This window comes from Rhinopithecus roxellana, chromosome 5 (assembly GCF_007565055.1).
Source record: "Rhinopithecus roxellana isolate Shanxi Qingling chromosome 5, ASM756505v1, whole genome shotgun sequence".
NCBI lineage: Eukaryota > Metazoa > Chordata > Mammalia > Primates > Cercopithecidae > Rhinopithecus > Rhinopithecus roxellana.
In genome coordinates this window covers 174,690,126-174,710,924 of record NC_044553.1, presented here as the reverse complement: position 1 = coordinate 174,710,924, position 20,799 = coordinate 174,690,126, and the positions used below count along the sequence as shown (strand labels likewise).

Below are 20,799 nucleotides of genomic sequence, written 5' to 3'. Positions count from 1 at the left end.
AAAGTGCTGGGATTACAGGCTTGAGCCACCGCGCCCGGCCAATTTTTTGTATTTTTAGTAGAGACAGGGTTTCACCATATTGGTCAAGCTGGTCTCGGAACTCCTGACCTCAGGTGATCTACCCTCCTCAGCCTCCCAAAGTGCTGGGATTACAGGTGTGAGCCACTGTGCCTAGGGAAACCCTTAATTTTTTCATATGCTCAGAATAAGCTGATAGACAATGGATGACCTGAAAAATGTAGTGTCTACTAATAAAAATGTCCATTAAATGGCAGTAAATCTCCTCCCATGTGGAGCTTTCTCTTTAGAGCAAGCTCCTATAGCTGCTCTCAGGAATTCTGTATGTCATTGAGGCAACTACTGGGAAGTATTGTACAGTGTTTTCTCCTAGGTCCTTGAATCTTTTAGTTCAAGAAACAAAGTAATGTAAAGCAGATTGGCCTTGAAGTCTTTGTTTGTTTGTTTGTTTGTTTGTTTGTTTTTGAGGACGGAGTCTCGTTCTCTTGCCCAGCCTGGAGTGCAGTGGCTCACTGCAACTTCCACCTGCCAGCTTCAAGCGATTCTCCTGCCTCAGCCTCTCGAGTAGCTGGGATTACAGGTGCCCACTACCACGCCCAGCTAATTTTTGTATTTTTAGTAGAGACAGGGTTTCTCCATATTGACCAGGCTGATCTTGAACTCCTGACCTTAGGTGATCCACCTGCCTTGGCCTCCCAAAGTGCTGGGATTACAGGCGTGAACCACTGCACCTGTCCCTTGTTTGTTTTTTAGACAGAGTCTCAGGCCAGGCATGATGGCTTATGTCTGTAATCCCAGCAGTTTGGGAGGCTGAGTTGGGAGGATGACTTGAGCCCGGGAGGTAGAGGTTGCAGTGAGCAGAGATGATGCCACCGCACTCCCGTCTGGGTGACAAAGCCACACCCTGACTCAAAAAAAAAAAAAAGAAGAAAAAATAACGTACTTTCAAAGGATAAATATTTCCCACTGTTGCGAATACTGGATAAAACATATGAGATTTTACCATTAAAAGTAACCCAGTTCTAATCATGAAGTCCAAATCTGACAAGAGAAGTTAATTATAAGAAGATGTCTTATTGAAAAGAACCAAAAGCCGGTTATGGTGGCTGATGCCTATAATCCCATTGCTTTCAGAGGCTGAGGAGGGAAGACTGTTTGAGCCCAGGAATTCAGGACCAGCCTGGGCAACATGGCAAAACCCTGTATCTACCAAGAAGTCCCAGCTCCTGAGTAGCTGGGACTACAGGCACACACCACCATGCCAGGCTAATTTTTGTATTTTTTTGTTGAGATGGGATTTGGCCATGTTGCCCAGGCTGGTCTTGAATTCCTGCGCTCAAGCAATCTGCCCACCTCAGCCTCCCAAGGTGCTGGGATTATAGTCATGAGCCACTGTGCCCAGCCTTTTTTTTTCTAAACCATTAAGTCATTCAGGGAGATGTGCAGTGATATAAGTTTTTTGTTTGGTTCATAAAAAAGAAATGGAAAGAGATCTGGAGAAAAACTCATTTACATTTTTATATTTTGATGTGTTTGGATTAAAAAAACACCAGTAGTCTCATAATTTTACCCCACCTAATGTGTAATTTCAGGTTACTTTTAGATATATCAAGAAAACAATATAATTTAACTATTGGATCACATGTCTTACTCTTATTATTTTACAGGTGTGTACTCATGAGGAACAAGATATTTTACAGCGTGACTCAAACAAGAGCCAGAAACTGCTAAAGAAACTCATGTCAGGTAGACAGCAATCTTCTAATTGGATGACTCAGATGATGGGTGTCTTGTTGCGTCTGTGGTTGTTTCTCTTTTCTGTATCCTGGAGTGCAAGATGCAGTTTATTCACTCATTCTCTGGTTTTTTTTGTTTTTTTGAGATGGAGTCTCACTCTTATCACCCAGGTTGGAGTGCAGTGCGCGATCTCGGCTCTCTGCAACCTCTTCCTCCTGGACTCAAGTGATTCTCTTGCCTCAAACTTCTGAGTAGCTGGGATTGCAGGTGTGTGCCATCACGTGTGGCTAATATTTACTTTTTTTTTTGAGATGGAGTCTTGCTCTGTTACCCAGGCTGCAGTGCAGTGGCGCTGATCTCAGCTCACTGCAACCTCTTCCTCTTGGGTTCAACTGATTCTCCAGCCTCAGCCTCCCAAGTAGCTGGGACTACTTGTGGTGGCGCATGCCACCACACCTGGCTAATTTTTTGTATTTTTAGTAGAGATGAGGTTTCACCATGTCAGCCAGGATGGTCTTGATGTCCTGACCTTGTCATCTGCCCACCTTGGCCTCCCAAAGTGCTGAGATTACAGGCGTAAGCCACTGCGCCCAGCCAATATTTACATTTTTTTAGTAGCGATGGGGTTTTGCCATGTTGGCCAGGTTGGTCTTGAACTCATTACCTCAAGTGATCCACCTGCCTCGGCCTCCCAAAGCATTGGGATTACAGGTATGACCCACTGTGCATGGCCTATTCACTCATTCTATAAGCATCTATTTTTTAGAAAAATTGTTAAGACTACATAACATTAAACAGCAAAATAAATATTAGTATTACATTATAATCTAAAGAATAAAATTGATATTCTTGCGACCATACTTGTATAAATAACTGAATAAGTTAATAAAATGGAGAAAGGACAGTGCTTCTTTTTTTTTTTTTTTTTTTTTTTTTTTTTGCGGCGGAGTCTCGCTCTGTCGCCAGGACTGGAGTGCAGTGGCCAGATCTCAGCTCACTGCAAGCTCCGCCTCCCGGGTTTACGCCATTCTCCTGCCTCAGCCTCCCGAGTAGCTGGGACTACAGGCGCCCGCCACCTCGCCCGGCTAGTTTTTGTATTTTAGTAGAGACGGGGTTTCACCGTGTTAGCCAGGATGGTCTCGATCTCCTGACCTCGTGATCCGCCCGTCTCGGCCTCCCAAAGTGCTGGGATTACAGGCTTGAGCCACCGCGCCCGGCCAGGACAGTGCTTCTTATAAAAGAATTCCAGTTAATAAAGTGCAAGAAATGAAAATACCAGAAAATCACAATTAGAACACTGCAGTAGTAACTGCCACAAGCATGATCCACCAATGGATACTGAAATTATTGTGTGAAAGTTTAAGAACAAGAGATTTACAATGTCATGAAAGACAAGATTGAAGAAATGTCACAGATTGGAGTAAACTAAGGATATATGTGACGACTAATTGCAGTATAGATCCAGTATTGGATCCTAGAACAGAAAAATGACATTAATGGAAAAAAAAATGTTAAAATCCAAATAGTTTGTTCATAGTGTTATACCAATGTTAATTTCTTATTTTTGATAATTATACTATGGTTTTGTAAGATAAGACAATAACATTAAAGGAAGCTATGTGAAGGTTATATAGGAACTCTACTTATTTTCTAAGTATTTTGTATGCCTTTTATGCTTGAAACACACCTGACAAAAATAGTTAAGGACTTCCTTTATTTTTTTTATTTTTGAGACGGAGTTCGCTCTTTTTGCCCAGGCTGGAGTGCAATGGTGCAATCTCGGCTCACCGCAACCTCCGCCTCCCGGGTTCAAGCAATTCTCCTGCTTCAGCCTCCCCAGTAGCTGGGATTACAGGCATGTGCCACCACCCTGGCTAATTTTGTTTTTAGTAGAGACAGGGTTTCTCCATGTTGGTCAGGCTGGTCTTGAACTCCCAACCTCAGGTGATCCACCAGCCTCAGCCTCCCAAAGTGCTGGGATTACAGGCGTGAGCCACCGTGCCCGGGCAACAATTTTTTTTTTTTTTTCTGAGACAGAGTTTTGCTCTTGTTGCCCAGGCTGGAGTGCAATGGCGCAATCTTGGCTCACTGCAACCTCCGCCACCTGGGTTCAAGCGATTCTCCTGCCTCAGCCTCTCGAGTAGCTGGGATTACAGGCGTGTGCCACCATGCCCGGCCAATTTTTTTGTATTTTGAGTAGAGATGGGGTTTCCCCATATTGGCCAGGCTAGTCTGGAACTCCTGACCTCAGGTGATCCACCCACGTCAACCTCCCGAAGTGCTGGGATTACAGGCGTGAGCCACAGCACTCGGTCAGTTAAGGGCATTATTTTTATTTATTTTATTATTTATTTATTTATTTTTGAGACGGAGTTTCTCTCTGTCTCCCAGGCTGGAGTGCAGTGTCGCATTCTCGGCTCACTGCAAGCTCCGCCTCCCGGGTTCACGCCATTCTCCTCCCTCAGCCTCCTAAGTAGCTGGGACTAGAGGCGCCCGCCACCACGCCTGGCTAATTTTTTTGTACAGACGGTGTTTCACCATGTTAGCCAGTATGGTCTTGATCTCCTGACCTTGTGATCCGCCTGCCTCGCCCTCCCAAAGTGCTGGGATTACAGGCGTGAGCCATCGCACCCCCCCTATTTTTAATTTTTTTAGAGGGAGTCTTGCTCTGTCCCCTGGGCTGGAGTGCAGTGGGCGATCTTGGCTCGCTGCAACCTCCGCCTCCCGGGTTCAAGCGATTCTCCTGCCTCAGCCTCCCGAGTAGCTGGGACTACAGGCGTGCGCCACTATGCCCAGCTAAATTTTGTATTTTTAGTAGAGATGGGGTTTCACCAGGTTGGTTGGCCAGGATGGTCTTGATCTCTTGACTTCTTGATCTGCCCGCCTCGGCCACCCAAAGTGCTGGAATTACAGGCATGAGCCACCGCGCCCGGCAGTTAAGGACAGTATTAAAAGGAAAAACAATATACTCATTACCCACTACTTAATGCAAATATTTCATTTTGTTCCTGCCTTGGTTCATAGTACTTTTTGTTTTATATAGACAGATTGGTTGGGATTATAATGTAGTAATCTGTGTCAAAACATTTGTTTTTCCATTTTTCCAACTAATTCATAATTAGCTGCTATCTTGCTATATATTCTTCATAATTGTTTTTAGTAGCTAAAAATAGTCTTTTAACTTGGTTTATTATAATATGATTATTTCCTAATTACTGGATATTTGTTTCCAAATTTTGAATAATATCACAAATCGTCACCTTTATTAAAATAGCTTTTGATTTATTTCCTTGTGATAAATTTTTAAGAATAATGTTACTACGTCAAATAATGTGATCTTTTTTTGACTCTTGAGATGTATTTGCCAGATTATTTTGTCCAAATATCATATAAATCGCCGGGCATGGTAGCTTATGCCTGTAATCCCAGCAATTTGGGAGGCTGAGACGGGTGGATCACCTGAGGTCAGGAGTTTGAAACCAGCCTGACCAATGTGGATAAACCCTGTCTGTACCAAAAATACAAAATTAGCCGGGCATGGTGGTACATGCCTGTAATCCCAGATACTCGAGAGGCTGAGGCTGGGAATTGCTTGAACCTGGGAGGCAGAGGTTGTGATGAGCCAAGATTGCACCATTGCACTCCAGCCTGGCAACAAAAGCAAAACTCCATCTCAAAAAAAAAAAAAAAAAAATCATACTAATCTATAGCAGTATTAGCGTTGTACCCAGAAACCTGTTCACTCTTGAGTTTTGACATTTCAAATTTGTTTTAGTTGTAAAAGGCTGTAATTTTTTTTTAAATTATTATTATTGTTTGTTTGTTTGTTTGAGACGGAGTCTCTGTCACCTAGGCTGGAGTTCAGTGATGTGCTTTCGGCTCACTGCAACTTCTGCTTCCCAGGTTCAAGCAATTCTTCTGCCTCAGCCTCCTGAGTAGCTGGGATTACAGGCGCCTGCCACCACACCCAGCTAATTTTCGCATTTTTAGTAGAGACAGAGTTTTGCCATGTTGGCCAGGCCTCCTGACCTCAGGTAATCCACCCACCTCGGCCTCCCAAAGTGCTGAGATTACAGGCATGAGCCACTGTGCCGGCCTTTAATTTTATTATTAAAGAGGTTGCACATGCCTCTATATTTTTTTCAATTAGATGTTAAGGTAATCATTCTGAGAAAAAATGGTTCTGATTCTACGTACTCTCCTTGTTTGTTCGTTTTTAGACAGTCTCAGGCTGGAGTACATTGGTATGAACACATTTTACTGCAGCAATTCTCCTGACTCAGCCTCCCAAGTAGCTGGGTCTACAGACATGTACCACCGTGTCTGGCTAATTTTTAAATTGTTTGTACAGATGGGCTCTCATCATGTTGCCCAGGCTAGTCTTGAACTCCTAGACTCAAGTGATCCTCCCACCTCAGTCTCCCGAAGTGTTGCAATTACAGGAGTGAGCCACTGCACCCAGCCACCTAACCCATTTTGGATCTTGGGTGTATCATAATCTATGGCTCTCTTTTCTGGGATATATAAATTTATAATATGCTGTCAAAGAAGATAGCACAACCGTGGAATCAGTGTTGGCTTTAGAGTTATACTCGAGCTCAGATTTTGTTTCTAGGGTCTAATTTCTTTCTTTTTTTTTTTGAGATGGAGTCTTGCTCTGTCGCCCAGGCTGGAGTGCAGTGGCACGGTCTCGGCTCACTGCAAGTGCCGCACCCTGGGTTCACGCCATTCTCCTGCCTCAGCCTCCCGAGTAGCTGGGACTACAGGTGCCCGCCACAACGCCTGGCTATTTTTTTGTTATTTTAGTGGAAACAGGGTTTCACCGTGTTAGCCAGGATGGTCTCGAACCTCAGCCCCCCAAAGTGCTGGGATTACAGGCGTGAGCCACCGTGCCCGGCCACTTGTCTAATTTCTTTTTTTTTTTTTTTTTTTTTGAGACGGAGTCTTGCTCTGCCGCCCAGGCTGGAGTGCAGTGGCCGGCTCTCAGCTCACTGCAAGCTCCGCCTCCCGGGTTCACGCCATTCTCCTGTCTCAGCCTCCCGAGTAGCTGGGACTACAGGCGCCCGCCTCGTCGCCCGGCTAGTTTTTTGTATTTTTTAGTAGAGACGGGGTTTCACCGTATTAGCCAGGATGGTCTCGATCTCCTGACCTCATGATCCGCCCGTCTCGGCCTCCCAAAGTGCTGGGATTACAGGCTTGAGCCACTGCGCCCGGCCCACTTGTCTAATTTCTAACTGTGTGAAATCAGTAAATTTATAGTCATCTCTGAACTTCAGTTACTTTATCTGTAAAATAAAGATAATACAAACTGTCTTACAGGATTATTGTGAAAATTAAATAACATGTATACTAAGTGCCTCAGCATTTAGCAGGTTCTCATTAAACTGACACTGTTCATTTCTGCCCCTTTTGTGAAATTTTCTTTTTTCTTCCATTATTTATTGTTTAGTTTTGATAATATAAAAGTATATTTAGGCTGGTGTGGTGGATCATGTTTGGAATCCCAGTACTTTGAGAGGCTGAGTTGGGAAGATTGCTTGAAGCCTGGACTTTGAGACCAGCGTGGGCAACATAGTGAGACCCCCTTTCTACAGAAATTTAAAAATTCAGACACAATGGCATGTGCCTGTTGTCTCAGCTTCTCAGGAGGCTGAGGTGAGAGGATCACTTGAGCCTAAGTTTGAGACTGCAGTGAGCTATGATCACACCACTGCACTCCAGACTGGGCAACAGCATTAGATCCTATCTTGAAAAAACATATATTTAAAGGTAATATTCAGCAAATTTTTTCACTAAGAAGGCATTTTTATGTCACATTCTTAAATACTTTGGTGCCCTTAGTGAACCAAATTTTTTTAAAGGAAGAAAAGATCCCTACCATTTATTGAAAACCTGTCATGTGTCAAGCACTGCTTAATGCTGTACAAGTAAGTCCTGGACTGTGTACTTGTTTTCCGTTGAAATGAAGGCTCCAGGCCATCAGGCCAGAACCAGATCTTCTGATGTTTTGTTCTTTGTTGCACACTGGTACAACTAATTTGTATTTAGAGGCTGACACCATTTGACTTCCTTATTGAATTTCAGGGGTGGAGAATTCTGGAAAGGTGGACATCTCTACCAAGGACCTTCTTCCTCATCAAGAATTGCGAATTAAGTCTGGTCTGGAGAAGGCTATCAAGCATAAAGACAAACTGTTAGAGTTTGACAGAACTAGGTATGAAAGGGTTAGAATAACAAATGCTAAGAAATAAACTAGTCCACAGATTCTGGCCATTATTTTGGTACTCGATACCTTCTCAAAGTGGAGTGTAAAAGAGTTTATAGCAAAAGAAGAGCTGGATGCTCTACACAGGAGGCCTACATCTTGTTTTTTAATCCATGTTTGAATAATATAGGCTCCCACCAAAAGAATCCTGTCCCGTAGCATTTTTTGATTCCTGGTAAATGTTCGTCTATTCCCTGGACAGTTGATGTGAGTTGACATAATTCACCACTTGTTTTACTTGTAGCCATTCATTCAGTCACCTGTATTAGAGTACCTATTATGTGCAAACTGTTAGGCTGGGCTCTGGAGAATCTATAAGGAATTGCCTTTGGGAGAACATAGGTTATGCCCTATCATAGGAAGGCATGATTTACCCTTCTCCTTTCCTTTGACTAAATTTGTTTTTTGATTCAATAATCAGTATATTAAAATACAACTAAATTAACGTTATACTCCTGCATTATTATTGTTTAGCCCATTGACTTCTCTTTATGAGATAGATTTATGATAATTCTGTTGTTGACTTCCTCCTTATTTTTTTCTTTTGAACAAAATATTTGTTGAAAAGCAGTTGGTGGTAAAAAATGTTTGGATAGGATTTATATGTTCCCTTCTCAAATGACTCTGTGAGGGTCCTCAGAGAGACCCTGAATCTCTTGTAACCTGAGAGTCTATTCCTGGCATTGTAATCTTTTGATGAGACATTCCTGCTACTTTCTTTTTTTTTAATTTTTTTTTTTTTTTTTTTTTTTTGAGACGGAGTCTCGCTCAGTCGCCCGGGCTGGAGTGCAGTGGCCGGATCTCAGCTCACTGCAAGCTCCGCCTCCCGGGTTTACGCCATTCTCCTGCCTCAGCCTCCTGAGTAGCTGGGACTACAGGCGCCCACCACCTCGCCCGGCTAGTTTTTTTGTATTTTTTTAGTAGAGACGGGGTTTCACGGTGTTAGCCAGGATGGTCTCGATTTCCTGACCTCGTGATCCGCCCGTCTCGGCCTCCCAAAGTGCTGGGATTACAGGCTTGAGCCACCGTGCCCGGCTGCTACTTTCAAACCATTTGCTATGAATACATGAGATCAGATTTAGAAAACTATTCCTTAAATAAACCCATCACAAGGTGTGTAACTCATATTCACTCTTCATCCTTTCAGTATCACATTTCACCATACTCAGTAAAACGTAGTTTTAGAAATAGAAATGGAGGCCGGGTGTGGTGGCTCATGCCTGTAATCCCAGCACTTTGGGAGGCCGAGGCGGATGGATCACAAGGTCCGGAGATCCGCTAACACGGTGAAACCCCGTCTCTACTAAAAATACAAAAAATTAGCCGAGCGTAGTGGCGGGCACCTGTAGTCCCAGCTACTCAGGAGGCTGAGGCAGGTGAATGGTGTGGACCCAGGAGGCAGAGGTTGCGGTGAGCTGAGATCGCGCCACTGCACTCTAGCCTAGGCGACAGAGCAAGACTCTGTCTCAAAAAAAAAAAAAAAAAAAAAAAGAGAGAGAAATGGAATGCACTTCTCAATCAACAGAAACTGGAAAAGGGTCTCTCCCTATTATTGCTGCTTTGCTGGTGTGTTCATGGGTACCAGTTTCATTATCTAGGTTTTTGTATAAGACCAATTTCCACCAGGCACAGTGGCTCGGCTCACGCCTGTAAGCCTAACATTTTGGGAGGCCAAGGCAGACGGATTGTTTGAACCTGAAAGTTTGAGAGTAGCCTGGACAACATAGCAAAACCCCGTCTGTACAAAAAATACAGAAATTACCTAGGCATAATGTCACATGCCTGTAATCCCAGCTACTTGGGAGGCTGAGGTGGGAGGATCGATTTAGACTGGGAGGTGGAGGTTACAGTGAGCCGAGATTAATCCAGTGCACTCCAGCCTGGGTGTCATAGCGAGATTGTCTCAAAAAAAAAAAAAAAATTTCTTCCAGAGTACTGTTAAAAATGTTTCTATTCTAAGTCTGCTTTATTTTTGTTTTATTTTTGTGTGTGTATGATTCGCCAGCCTCAGTCTCCCAAAGTGCTGGAATTACAGGTGTGAGCCACCGTGCCTGGCCTAAGAAGACAGTTTTTTTACAATTCTAGCTGAGTATGAAAATTTGAAGTCAATATATGAATCTAACTTCAGTATTTCACTTATGTCTATTTATGTCACTATTTGTAATTATGGGGAAACTTAATCTTAACTGGATTTATGACATTGGAGTAATCACTCAACTTCTGTGAGCCCCAGGCTTATTATATGTAGAATGAGAGAATTAGACCATCAAGATTGCTTCCAGTTTTTAGTTTCTCTGTCAGTACGATCTTAGAAATAGGCCTGACTGTTATATCTTGGAACTTGGCCCCAGTGCATTAGTGAGAGCCTGCAAAGTGGGTTATAGGTAATACCATATAGTATAGGGTAATAGAATGTCTTTTTTTTTTTTTTTTTTTTTGAGAGGGAGTCTGGCTCTGTCGCCCAGGCTGGAGTGCGGTGGCCGGATCTCAGCTCACTGCAAGCTCCACCTCCCAGGTTTACGCCATTCTCCTGCCTCAGCCTCCCAAGTAGCTGGGACTACAGGTGCCCGCCTCGTCGCCCGGCTAGTTTTTTGTATTCTTTAGTAGAGACGGGGTTTCACCGTATTAGCCAGGATGGTTTCGATCTCCTGACCTTGTGATCCGCCCGTCTCGGCCTCCCAAAGTGCTGGGATTACAGGCGTGAGCCACCGCGCCCGGCCAGAATGTCTTAAGAGTAAAAAGTTGACCAGGCGCAGTGACTCACCTGTAATCCTAGCACTTTGGGAGGCCAAGGTGGGTGGATCACGAGACCAGGAGTTCAAGACCAGCCTGGCCAAGATGGTGAAACCTCATCCCTACTAAAAATACAAAAAATTAGCCAGGCATGGTGTCGCGCCTGTAATCCCAGCCACTTGGGAGGCTGAGGCAGAGAATTGCTTGAACTGAGGAGGCAGTCATGCCACTGCACTCCAGCCTGGGCGACAGAGCAAGACTTTGTTTCAAAAAAAAAAGAAAAAAGTAGTTAAGCTACAGAACTGAGACTTCAGCAAACTCCAGTAAGCAAATAAGCCTAGGAAGAATAGACTGGATCCCAGTTACAGAGGGACTAGGATACTTAGTAAGCTGTCAGACATGAACTCAGATGCAGCAAAACTAGGCTGAAGCCCAGCTTTCAGAAGGTAGAGGCTGGACTAATATGAAAGGTAGAAGGAAAATGGATTACGGTGCTGTGTCTTTTCTTGCCTGAGGTTGAGATAAGTTCTAAGAGCTGAGCCTACACTGGAAATAAAACATATGCAGAGCTTGACTTGATTTTGGAACATATTTGAGATATTAAGCTACCTTGAAACTGTTTTCCAATAATCGGTCCTTATTTGTCAACAGATGACCTAATTACCATGTGTTCCCTTTTTCTCAGTATTCGAAGGACCCAAGTCATCGATGATGAGTCAGATTACTTTGCCAGTGATTCTAACCAATGGTTGTCCAAACTTGAGCGGGAAACCTTGCAGAAGCGAGAGGAGGAGCTGAGAGAACTTCGACACGCCTCTCGACTTTCTAAGAAGGTCACCATTGACTTTGCAGGAAGGAAGATCCTGGAAGAAGAAAATTCACTAGCAGAATATCATAGCAGGTGAGTGAGCAGCACTAGGAAGTGTGTCAAAGAAGGAATAGGTTGACCATAAAGGATTTTCCCTTTCTAGTGGATCTTTTATTTTTGTTGATTTAAAAAATGTGTTTATTTGGAATGGAAAGCGTGTAAGAATAGCTAAGAAAAAGTTTTTAAATGAACACTCCTACCAGATAATTACTGATTTTTGTCGGTTTTTTTTTGAGATAGAGTCTCGCTTTGTTGCCCAGGCTGGAGCACAGTGACCCGATCTTGGCTCACTGCAACCTCCGCTCCCGGGTTCAAGCCATTCTCCTACCTCAGCCCCTTGAGTAGCTGGGATTACAGGTGCCCGCCACCATGCCCAGCTAATTTTTGTATTTTTAGTAGAGACAGGTTTTCACCATGTTGGCCAGGCTGGTCTCAAACTCCTGACCTCAAGTGATCCACCTGCCTCAGCCTCCCAAGTTGCTGGGATTATAGGCATGAGTCACTGTGCCCAGCAAAAAAAAATTTTTAAAACAATGAGATATAGTTTGGGCACAGAAATAAATTAATGAAACAGAATCCAGAAAGATATTGGTATGTTTACATTGTGTGTGTATGTGTGCACGGGTGTGTGTATATATATATGTGAGTTTAGTAATCAATAAAGCTAACATTTTTAATCACTAAAGAAATAATTAAAATTGTTATTTTGGAATAATTGCCTGTTTGGAAAAAAATCTAGGTAATGTCTCTACCTCAAACCATTCTATGATGCTGTAATAAGTTTCACTAAAGAGTTAAATATAAATAATACAAAGGGATCAGAAAGAAATACAGAATCATAGGAGAACATAATTATAGTCTTGGTGTGATAAAGCTCTTCCGAAGCAAGATACAAAATCCTGAAGTCATGACTACATAAGATATTTTAAATAAAAAGACAGTACGAAGTTGGAAGAAAGTATTTTAAGTGGTTTTAACAGTCAAAGGAGCAATATCCATACTATATAAGTAAGAACTCTAGCAAATTAAAAGAAAATGACCAAAAACTCCAGCAGAAAAATGGACAAAAACTAAGAACAAACAATTTACAAGTGGGGACGTACAAATAGCCAATAACATTTGAAAAGATGTTCAACTAGCCATCAGGAAATACGGATTTAAAAACATAATATATCAGGTTTTTTTGGTGCATCAAATTTGGCTTAAATTTTTTTTTTTTTTTTTTTTTTTTTTTTTTGAGACGGAGTCTTGCTCTGCCACCCAGGCTGGAGTGCAGTGGCCGGATCTCAGCTCACTGCAAGCTCCGCCTCCCGGGTTTACGCCATTCTCCTGCCTCAGCCTCCCGAGTAGCTGGGACTACGGGCGCCCGCCTCATCGCCCGGCTAGTTTTTTGTATTTTTAAGTAGAGACGGGGTTTCACCGTGTTAGCCAGGATGGTCTCGATCTCCTGACCTCGTGATCCGCCCGCCTCGGCCTCCCAAAGTGCTGGGATTACAGGCTTGAGCCACCGCGCCCGGCCTGGCTTAAATTTTTTTAAAAAAATACTGCATATTGTGTGGTTATAGGAAAATGGGGATATTCTGTTACTGTGAATGGGAGTATTAAAATAGTGTAGCCTACATACTGTATGATTTTAATTATTCAGTAGTTTCCAGGGATTAGAAGAGAGGGAGGAATAAATAGAAGGAGCACAGAGAAGACTTTTAAGGCAGTGAAACTACTCTGTATGTAATTACAATGGTAAATACATGTCATTATAAATTTGTCCAAATCCATAAATTGTACAACACCAGGAGTGAACGCTAATGTAAACCATGGCTTTTGGGTGATAATGATGTGTCAGTGTAGGTTGATCACTTGTAACAAATGTACCACTCTGGTGAGGGATGCTAATAATGGCGGAGCCTATGTATTTGGGAGGTCTTGGGGAATGTGGATGACCTCTGTATATTCCTCTCAGTTTTGCTCTGAACCTAAAACTGATCTAAAAAATAAAACCTAAGGCTGGGTGCAGTGGCTCACACCTGTAATTTCAGCACTTTGGGAGGCCAAGGTGGGAGGATCACTTGAGGCCAGGAGTTCAAGACCAGCCTGGGCAACATATTGAGACCCCACCTTAAAAATAAAGTCTATTAGGCCGGGCGCGGTGGCTCAAGCCTGTGATCGCAGCACTTTGGGAGGCCGAGGCAGGCGGATCACAAGGTCAAGGAATTCGAGACCAGCCTGGCCAATATGGTGAAACCCCATCTCTACTGAAAATACAAAAATTAGCCGGGAGTGGTGGCGGACGCCTGTAGTCCCAGCTACTCGGGAGGCTGAGGCAGGAGAATCACTTGAACCCGGGAGGTGGAGGTGGTAGTGAGCCAACGTCAGGCCACTGCACTCCAGCCTGGGAGACAGAGCAAGACTCCGTCTCAAAAAAAAAAAACAACAAAAAATAAAGTCTATTAACATAAATACATAAAAAAGTTACAACTTTTTAGAAGATAATATTTAGATTGTGCATTCTTTGACTTATCAGCTACACACCAGATATCAATATAACAATTTCCTTTTCCTTTTTTTTTTTTTTTTTTTTTTTTTTTTTTTTTTTTTTTTTTTTTGAGGCGGAGTCTTGCTCTGTCGCCCGGACTGGAGTGAAGTGGCCGGATCTCAGCTCACTGCAAGCTCCGCCTCCCGGGTTTACGCCATTCTCCTGCCTCAGCCTCCAGAGTAGCTGGGACTACAGGCGCCCGCCACCTCGCCCGGCTAGCTTTTGTATTTTTAGTAGAGACGGGGTTTCACCGTGTTAGCCAGGATGGTCTCGATCTCCTGACCTCGTGATCCGCCCGTCTCGGCCTCCCAAAGTGCTGGGATTACAGGCTTGAGCCACCGCGCCCGGCTACAATTTCCTTTTCCCTTGTCAAAGATGTTTAAAAAATATTTGCCATTCTGAGACATGAAAAATGATATTTCATTCTAATTTTTATTGACATTCCTTTGCTTTAGTTGTATGCTAGTAAGTTTGAGAGTTCTAAAACTGTTCATTTGCTTTTTTATTATTTCTTTTGTAGATTCTAGAGTTCTGGATATACTTATCATTATACTGTGTCAAATCTATTCCCCTCTTTCAGACCTCACTGTCCCCACCCTATTTTAGACTCACCTCATCATACAAATTCTTATACTTTTTAAAAGCTTCAGACCTTTGTTTCTGATTTTTCCTTGGTTTGGAAATTTCTCCCCCAATCTTTGCGTTTCACATACCTACCTCTCCCTTGAACCTACATGATACAACATGTTGGATGAAGGAATAATAACCACTAAACGGACTGTGCCTGTTTCATAGTAATTATTACATCCCCTCATGTATGATTCATCGTCTGTAAGGCTGTCTTAAATCTGCCACTTGGATTGAAAGCCTCTTAAAAAAAAAAACAAAAAAGAAAGCCTCTTGAAGGCAGGAACAGTGTCTTCCCCACCTTTTAAGCTGCCTTACATATGAGATATTCCTAACAAACATATATTGAATTGAACTGAAGGTCAAGTTTAGCCTTTCCTGTTAGTTGAAGCTTTTCATTATGTTGTGCCTCAGAATTATTATTGTTATCCACAAACGTTTGTCAAGCATCCAACAGGAGCATTGAATAGAGTAGCAAGTACTGTAGAGCTATAGAGTGAATTAAGATAGGGTTCCTTCAGGGCTTATGATCTCTTACTAACTAACCAGTAGGTTTCCACAATCTTTAAATGAAAATCATCATCACATTCTCTTATAGGTTTAGAGCCAGATATCCAGTGCCAACATCATAGGCACGGGATAACATGGGATATATCCAATGGTTGTTTAGATAGTGGGTAATATAGGACCTTAGAGAAAGGATTAAGCATTTTTGTGCTGGGCCAGTAGGGTACCTCTTTATAACTTCTGAGCCTTCAAGCAAAGATAGAATGCAGACCAGTGAGAAGGAGTGGAGAAAGGACTGCTGAGTAGGCAGAGGAATAACTGTATAGGTTGTATTGAGAAGATGAGCTGCCATAGAATACTCTTTGTGGGTCAGGGTATTCCTAGGCAACTTTTTTTTTTTTTTCTTTTTGTGACAGGGCCTTATTGACTGTTGCCCAAGCTGGAGGGCAGTGGCACCTCGAACTCCTGGGCTCAAGAGACCTCCCATCTCATCCTCCCAAGTAGCTGGGACTACAGGTGTGAGCCACCACGCCCAGCTAATTTATTTTTTGTAGAACCAGGGTCTCTCTATGTTGCCCAAGCTGGTCTCAAACTCCAGGCCTCGAGTGATCCTCCCTCTTTGGCCTATGATAGTGTTGGAATTATAGGTATGAGCCACCACTCCTGACTTCTAGGCAGCTTTTCTGGTCTTGGCCTGTTTAATGATCTTATTGAGCAGGTGAATGACTGTAGTGTGCCCTGTGTATTTTCTTGGTATTCTGGAACTTTATTTTATTTTATTTTATTTTTTGAGACAGAATCTCGCTCTATTGCCCAGGTTGGAGTGCAGTGGCACAATCTTGGCTCACTGCAACCTCCTCCTTGCAGTTTCAAGTGATTCTCCTGCCTCAGCCTCCCAAGTAGCTGGGACTACAGGCGTGTGCCACCATGCTAAACTAATTTTTGTATTTTTAGTAGAGACGGGGTTTCACCATATTGGCCAGGATGGTCTCAATCTCTTGACCTTGTGATCCACCCACCTTGGCCTCCCAAAGTGCTGGAATTACAGGAGTGAGCCACTGTGCCTAGACATTCTGGAACATTTATTAACTCATATTCCTTAGGGTTTTTGGTATGAGAAGGGGTTGGAGTGAGGAGGAGGGAAGGTCATCCATAGACTCCTCTTTATATTCCAAATTTTATTACTATTAAAGCATTTTATGTTGGTGGTAAGGACATTCTGAGCATAGAACATTACCAATTGTTGCATCCTTTTGGTTTATTGTCACAGACTAGATGAGACAATACAGGCCATTGCCAATGGAACCTTGAACCAGCCACTGACCAAATTGGATAGATCTTCTGAAGAGCCTTTGGGAGTTCTGGTAAATCCCAACATGTACCAGTCCCCTCCCCAGGTTAGTGGACCTTTGCTCTAACTGTTAATAAGAGAAGTTTGGCCCTAAATTTGCCTTCTTTTAAGTATGTATATTTCATAGACTTTAGATACCAATCAGCTGTCTCAACACACCTGCCAACCTTCTTCTCTGGCCCACGTTTTTTCCATTTTTATTGTAGTACTTCTGACAAATTGACTTGTTTTATCTTCCAAGTGTTTCCCGAGAAAGAGTTTTGTTAAGTACTATAGAAATTTAGACAAAAATACCATGGTCGTTTTGTTAATGTTTTTATTTTATTTTATTTATTTATTTCTTTTTTTTGAGATGGAGTCTCACTCTGTCGCCCAGGCTGGAGTGCAGTGGCGTGATCTCGGCTCACTGCAAGCTCCGCCTCCCGGGTTCACGCCATTCTCCTGCCTCAGCCTCCCAAGTAGCTGGGACTACAGGCGCCCACCACCACGCCCAGCTAATTTTTGTGTTTTTTAGTAGAGATTGGGTTTCACCGTGTTAGCCAGGATGGTCTAGATCTCCTGACCTCGTGATCCACCTACCTCGGCCTCCCAAAGTGCTGGGATTACAGACGTGAGCCACTGCGCCCGGTCTCTTTATCTTTTATAGAATATGGGTAGTCCCATAGGGTGGTGTTTTAAATTAATTTATCAATTCACTCATTATCATTATCCTTTGTTTTACCATCCAGTATATTGAAACTCTACTATGGATAAGCACAATAATAAGTGATCAAGCAGACACTGATTCTATCCTCAAATAACTCACAAACTAGTAGGGGTAAAGATCTATGTAAGCAGCTCTAATAAATGCTAATAGAGTGTAAGTATTAAGTGCTGTGGAAATCCAGAGGAGCGGGAGACTACTGCTAGCTGAGGGCAGTCAATGGGTTTTATAGGGAAGCTGGCATTCGTTAAAAGTTAGTATTCGGCCGGGCACGGTGGCTCAAGCCTGTAATCCCAGCACTTTGGGAGGCCAAGACGGGCAGATCACGAGGTCAGGAGATCGAGACCATCCTGGCTAACACGGTGAAACCCCGTCTCTACTAAAAAAATACAAAAAAATAGCCGGGCATCGTGGCAGGCGCCTGTAGTCCCAGCTACTCGGGAGGCTGAGGCAGGAGAATGGCGTGAGCCCGGGAGGCGGAGCTTGCAGTGAGCTGAGATCTGGCCACTGCACTCCAGCCCGGGCGACAGAGCGAGACTCTGTCTCAAAAAAAAAAAAAAAAAAAAAAAAGTTAGTATTCACCGGTCGCACTTTGGGAGGCTGAGGCGGGCAGATTGCTTGAGCCTGGGAGTTCTAGACCAGCCTGAGCAACATGGCGAAACCCCGTCTCTACTAAAAATACGAAAATTAGCTGGGCATGGTGGCGTGGTGCCTGTAGTCCCAGCTACTTAGGAGGCTGAGTTGGGAGAATCACCTGAGCCCAGGAGGCAGAGGTTGCAGTGAGCTATGATCATGCCACTGCACTCCAGCCTGGGCGACAGAGTGAGACCCTGTCTCAAAAAAAAAAAAAAGTAAATATTTGAGAAAAATGTATGTTTGGGAATGGTGGAGAAAAAAATTGCAGGCAGAATGAATTGTAGGAACAAGGGCTTGTATACATAAAAACATGGGATATAGATATAGGAATTTCCAAGCACACAAATCTGGAGAGGGAATTCCAGGCAGAAGGTACAACACGTACAAAGGCTCAGCAGCTTGAGAGCATTGCGGGTTTGGGGAATCACATATAATTAACTATTGTTATGGACTGGTAAGTGTATTAGTTTCCCAGGGCTGCTGTAACAAAGTACCACAAACTAGGTGACTTAAAACAACAGAAATTTATTCTCCCACACCTGGGGACTAAAAGCCCGAAATCAAGGTATTGAAAAGACTACATTCCCTCCGAAGGCTTTACAGGAGAATGCTTCCGTACCTCTTTAAGCTTCTGGTGGCTCTAGGTGTCTTTTGCCTTGTAGCTCATCACTCTAATCTCTGCCTCTGTCTTCACATAGACTTCTTCCCTGTGTGTGTCTCTGTCACTGTGTGCCCTCTCCTCTTACAAGGATACAAGTCATTGGATTTAGGGCCTACTATAATCCAATATAACCTCACCTTAAACTGATTACATCTGTAAAGACTATTTCCAAGTAAGGTTGTGTTCACAGATTCTATCTAGGTGGACATTGATTTTGGGGGATACTACTCAACCCAGTACAGTAAGCAACATCTGATCATGAAAGATTTTTTTATCTTATGCTAATGAGTTTAGGTTTTGTCCTAAAGTAGGCAGTGAAGGGTTCTGGAAGAATTTTAGCAGATGATTGGCATGGCTTCCATGCCTACGTAGAGAATGAATTGGAAGGAAGAGTAAGTAAGATTAGAAGCTGAGAAATTGCCAAGGAAGTCATTGCAATAGCACCATGGAAAGATGATGCGAGCCCAAATTAGTATTATAGCACTAGTGGGGCAATAGAGAGTTATTTAAAGACCAAAAGTGGGAGCTGGGCCTGAGACGTAGTGATACACATCTATAGTCCTAGATACTTGGGAAGCTGAGGTGGGAGGATCACTTGAGCCCAGGAGTTGGAGGCTGCAGTGAGCTATGATTAAGCCACTACACTCCAGCCTGGATGACACAAGTGAGATCCCATCTCTAAAAAAAAAAATAATTATCATCATAAAATAAAGACTAAAAATGTAGATGAAGATACCTGCTGGCAGATTCTTTAATAGTATTATTGAAAGATAATGAGGAATTAATTTAGGAAAGTGGCTGTGTAATTAGAGGCAACAGCCGTAGTAGAAATAGAAAAAATCATTTGAGCCTCAAGACTGTTCACATACTAACATTTTATGAAATTATTTATTTCCATCTACGTGTGGTGACTGACATCTGTAATCCTAGCATTTTGGGAGGCCGAGGCAGGAGGATCACTTGAAGTCAAGAGGTCAAGACCAGCCTGGGCAACAGAGCAAGACAGTGTCTGAAAAAAAATTTTTGAAAATAAATTATTTACCCTATAGTGGATCAATTCTTTTTCCTCTTTGGTCCTCTGTAAGAACTTCTATCTCCTATTTAGTATGTAGTCAATTCTGCCTTATGTTTTGAATAGTTATTTATGTGTCTGTCTTCCACTAGGCTTTAAGTTCCTTGCCATCAAGAACCGTATCTTTTTCATATTTTATGTCTCCCTAGTTAATGTGCTTTTCACAGTTAAGTACTCAATAAATGTGTATTTAATTTGTAAAAATGTGTATTTTTAAGATATGCCACAATTGACAAGAATCATAAAATTGTATGGCCGAAAGATCCTTAGAAATTCATTTAGTCCAACTTCATCCTTTTCTAGTTGGAAAAACTGAAATCTTTAGGGGTTAAATGATTGCCTAGGGTTTTGACTACTGCTTGAAGTTTTTTCCTGTAAGTTATTATATTTTCATATGTATGTATTTATTTTTGAGACAGGATATTGTTCTGTCATCCAGGCAAGAGTGCAGTGGTATGATTACAGCCCACTGCAACCTTGACCTCCCAGTCTCAAGAGATCCTCCCATCTCAGCTTCTCAAGTGGCTCAGACTACAGTAGCCACGTGCCATCATACCTTACTAATTTGTATATTTTTTGTAGAGAAGGAGTTTCGCCTTGTTGCCCAGATTGGTCTTAAACTTCTGGGCTCAAGTAATCCTCCTGCCTTGGCCTCCTCAAGTGCTGGGATTACAGACATCAGCCATCGTGCCTGGCCCTTATTATTATTTTTATTTTATTATTATTTTTTTTTTAGTCATAGTCTCACTCTGTCACCCAGGCTGGAGTGCAGTGGCACGATCTCGGCTAACTGCAAGCTCCACCTCCTGGGTTCCTGCCATTCTCCTGCTTCAACCTCCCAAGTGGCTGGGAGTACAGGCGCCCGCCACCATGCCCGGCTAACTTTTTTTGTATTTTTAGTAGAGACAGGGTTTACTGTGTTAGCCAGGATGGTCTCGATCTCCTGACCTCATGATCTGCCCGCCTCAGTCTCCCAAAGTGCTGAAGTGCTGGGATTACAGGCGTGAGCCACCGCTCCCGGCCCCATGTTATTTTTAAAGACACAGGATCTCACCATGTTGCCCAGGCTGTCCTTGAACTTATGAGCT

General features: G+C 43.0%; 1 protein-coding gene across 3 annotated transcripts in view; it reads left to right on the top strand.

Annotated features, from left to right (window-relative positions):
- Positions 1–20,799, top strand: part of TRIP4 (thyroid hormone receptor interactor 4) — a 73,468-nt gene that overhangs the window by 11,865 nt on the left and 40,804 nt on the right. For all 3 annotated transcript variants that reach the window (XM_010355482.1, XM_030929876.1, XM_030929877.1), the window contains 4 exons: positions 1,686–1,764; positions 7,840–7,969; positions 11,439–11,654; positions 16,559–16,685. In XM_010355482.1, the coding sequence (XP_010353784.1) occupies positions 1,686–1,764; positions 7,840–7,969; positions 11,439–11,654; positions 16,559–16,685 (552 nt within the window). The remainder of the gene's footprint in view (positions 1–1,685; positions 1,765–7,839; positions 7,970–11,438; positions 11,655–16,558; positions 16,686–20,799) is intronic.